The sequence below is a fragment of the Berghia stephanieae genome, chromosome 1, assembly GCF_034508935.2.
Source record: "Berghia stephanieae isolate SIO BIC M18660-M18661 chromosome 1, UCSD_Bste_1.3, whole genome shotgun sequence".
Lineage (NCBI taxonomy): Eukaryota > Metazoa > Mollusca > Gastropoda > Nudibranchia > Aeolidiidae > Berghia > Berghia stephanieae.
Window position 1 is genome coordinate 57,666,800 of NC_088360.1, and position 3,293 is coordinate 57,670,092.

Here is a 3,293-nt window from a genome sequence, read left to right on the forward strand (position 1 = left end):
TTTGTGTCTTTGTTTTGTTGTACATAATGCGGAAGTGTTTGATAAGATGTTGTTGTTGCAGGTAAAACCTTTTTGTTTCCTTCTTATATAATAATAAATAACTACAAAAGTAATGATTGGATTATTTCAAAACTTTGTATGCACATTATTAAATTTATGTTTGACGCACACAACAACAAAATTATTACTCTCGTTAAATTTTCAATGCCAAGGTCTTATCTTTGCCTATTGATTCAACTGTGCACGAAACAGGTGCCTAAAATTCGAAGTCAGTTTTCTAAAAACTTGGTTTTTATACTTTCCTTACTTCAATGGCTCATATCTCGGAAATGAATAATCAGAATTTTATGATTTTGGTATCAAATTTTCATGATAAAATAAGCTTCGATTGGTTACAAAAACATAAATTTGAAAAAACAGACTTAATACCCTTTCGAGGTATATACTAAGAGAGTAGCCCTCTCACAAGATATTATCTAAGACTAGGCCACTTATAAAATATTATGTATAGACTAAGACTAGGTCTCTCACAAAATGTTATCTAAGACTAGGCTACTTATCAAATAGTAAGTATTTACTAAGACTAGACATCTTACAAGATATTATCTAAGACTAGGCTACTTATAAAATATTATGTATATACTAAGACTAGGCCTCTCACAAGATGTTATGGGTATAATAAGACTACACATGGCACTTGCACATATCTGTTAAAAACTCGGAAATAGCCTTGCAGTGGTAAATGTTTGGGTTTTTTGGGGTTTTTTTTTTTTCTAACAACTATTTAGTTGAGCCAAGCCTTGAAAATCTTGAAAGTTAGAAAACTCAGTGGTTAGTCAAGAATCAACAATAATAAACTAGATTTGAAGTCAAAGAATTGAGTTGTTTTACCTACATTTTATTATCAGTCCCTACCTTTTGTTGCAGATATTTGATGTCATCAAGCTCCTGGAAACGAGGATGGCCATGCAGGGGCGGTTGGGGCGGATGGCCATGCAGGGGTGGTGAGGCCATTGAGGATGAATATGGTATTCAGCGGAGCAACTGGATGGGGCATGTTGGAGGGCCCCTGGGATTGCAATGGCAGTAATCTTGATGATGGAGGTGTTGTTGGTGGCGAGGTGATGATGGGGATGTAGATGATGGAGCAGCAGTAGTGACATTGTTGGTGAAGGTGGCATTGTTGGGTGACGAGATGACGGAAATCATGATGGTAGGGTTGTGATGGCGAAGTGATGATGATGAGAAGTGATGATGATGGCAATGGTTGTGAAGGGAGGTGACAGTGGAGGAAGGGATGATGGTGGTATTGGTGGGGTTGTAGTGATTGTGATGTAGGGATTGTGTTCGTCGAGGACGGTGGTGGTGGGTGGAAGTTGTGGGGAGGATGAGGATGTTGGAGGCAGATTCAGTGATAAAGTGATGATGGTGGGGTGATTCTGGACTTGGGTTCGATTTGATTCTAACTGGTTGGGGCCGGGTGAGTTACATTCGTGTTCTTTGTTGACAAGATGATTGTGGTTGGCATTCGCATGTATTTGAAATACAGATGAGTGTGCTTCTACCGGTGGGGGTGTATTTGTTTGTGTCTCAGGTCCATACCCAAGTGCAGTAGGTGGACTGGAGGCCTACAGGAAACCCGAATGTGTTTGGGCAGAATGTTGATTTACATTTGTCTTGAAGACGGGGGATAGGGATGTGATTTGTTTGACTCTTTCTGGTTGGGGTCATTTCGACCCTGGGTTTGGAATTGTGCCATTTATCGGATCTTTATTGTTGAACCTGCTTCTATCATTTTCGCCAAGCCATGGCTTTTACTTATTACCACTAACCTCACAGCATGGTCGCTTCTATCACAACCCCTATGACTCTACCATTACTTCCCATCATCTCAACCAAAGCTATCACTTCCCAACACAACCACTGCCATCAGAATCACCTCCCATCATCATCATCTTCACCACCATAGCCCTGCCGGAGTGACTTCCATCATCACGTCACCTGCCTTGCCATTTTCACCATCATTGTCACTGCTGCTGCTTTCATCATCTGCATCCCTGCCATCACTTTTATATCAACACCACTTTCTTCATCTTGAGATCTGCTGTTGCAGTCTCGGCCAACATGATCCTGAAAGTTACTCTAGGAGTGCCATAGTCATTTTCAGTAGCTTTATCATCCCTGCATTGTCAAGCGAGCAACTTCACCTCGAGGTAGGTTTTCTTCTCTCTCTCTCTCTCTTCCTCCTCTCCTCCTCTCTCTCTCTCTCTCTCTCTCTCTCTCCTCTCTCTCTCTCTCTCTTTCTCTCTCTTCTCTTCTCTTCTCTCTCTCTTCTCTCTCTCTCTCTCTCTCTCTTCTCTCTTCCTCTCTCTTCTCTCTCTCTTCTCTCTCTCTCTCTCTCTCTCTCTCTCTTCTCTTCTCTCTCTCTCCTCTCTCTCTTCTCTCTCTCTCTCTCTCTCTCTCTCTCCTCTCTCTCTCTCTCTCTTTTCTGTGTTCGTGTGCGTGTATGTGCGTGCATGTGTCTCTGTTGGCTTATTTAACTTATTTAATTTCTTTGATAATTTTTTACTATTATACAACATAAACATGAATTACATTTCTTTTTCTCTAAAGGACGGCATCAAGAGACGGGAGAGGATTCTGCACTCTTCATAGGACTGTAGACTTCACCTCGAGGTAGGAATTCCAGTTGGTCTTTCTCTCTCACTCTCTCTCTCTCTCTCTCTCTCTCTCTCTCTCTCTCTCTCTCTCTCTCTCTCTCTCTCTCTCTGTTCGAGTGCGTGTATGTACGTGCATGTGTCTCTGTTGACTTATTTAACTTATTTAATTTCTTTGATAATTTTTTACTATTACACAACATAAACATGAATTACATTTTTTTTTTCTCTAAAGGACGGCATCAAGAGACGAGAGAGGATTCTGCACTCTTCATAGGACTGTCGACTTCACCTCGAGGTAGGAATTCCAGTTGTTCTCTCTCTCTTTCACTCTCTCTCTCTCTCTCTCTCTCTCTCCCTCTCTCTCTCTCTCTCTCTCTCTCTCTCTCTGTTCGTGTGCATGTATGTGCGTGCATGTGTCTCTGTTGGCTTATTTAATTTATTTAATTTATTTGATAATTTTTTACTATTATACAACATAAACATGAATTACATTTTTTTTTTCTCTAAAGGACGGCATCAAGAGACGGGAGAGGATTCTGCACTCTTCATAGGACTGTTGACTTCACCTCGAGGTAGGAATTCCAGTTGGTCTCTCTCCTCTCTCTCTCTCTCTCTCTCTCTCTCTCTCTCTCT

The 3,293-nt window shown here is 41.1% G+C and overlaps 1 protein-coding gene across 6 annotated transcripts in view; it reads left to right on the forward strand.

Annotated features, from left to right (window-relative positions):
- The window catches only part of LOC144978153 (uncharacterized), a 252,283-nt gene extending 249,043 nt beyond the window's left edge, over nt 1-3,240 (forward strand). For 2 of the 6 annotated variants that reach the window (XR_013646483.1, XR_013646475.1), the window contains 3 exons: nt 2,614-2,676; nt 2,893-2,955; nt 3,170-3,200. Coding sequence is in view for 3 of the 6 variants with exons in the window: in XM_078923879.1 (XP_078780005.1) it covers nt 928-1,090 (163 nt within the window). In the remaining 3 variants the exon portion in view is untranslated. Of the gene's footprint in view, nt 1-927; nt 1,964-2,613; nt 2,677-2,892; nt 2,956-3,169 lie in introns of those variants that run through there. The other 4 variants (XM_078923863.1, XM_078923854.1, XR_013646480.1 and 1 more) reach the window with 4 other exon arrangements.
- The last annotated feature ends 53 nt before the right edge of the window (nt 3,241-3,293 follow it).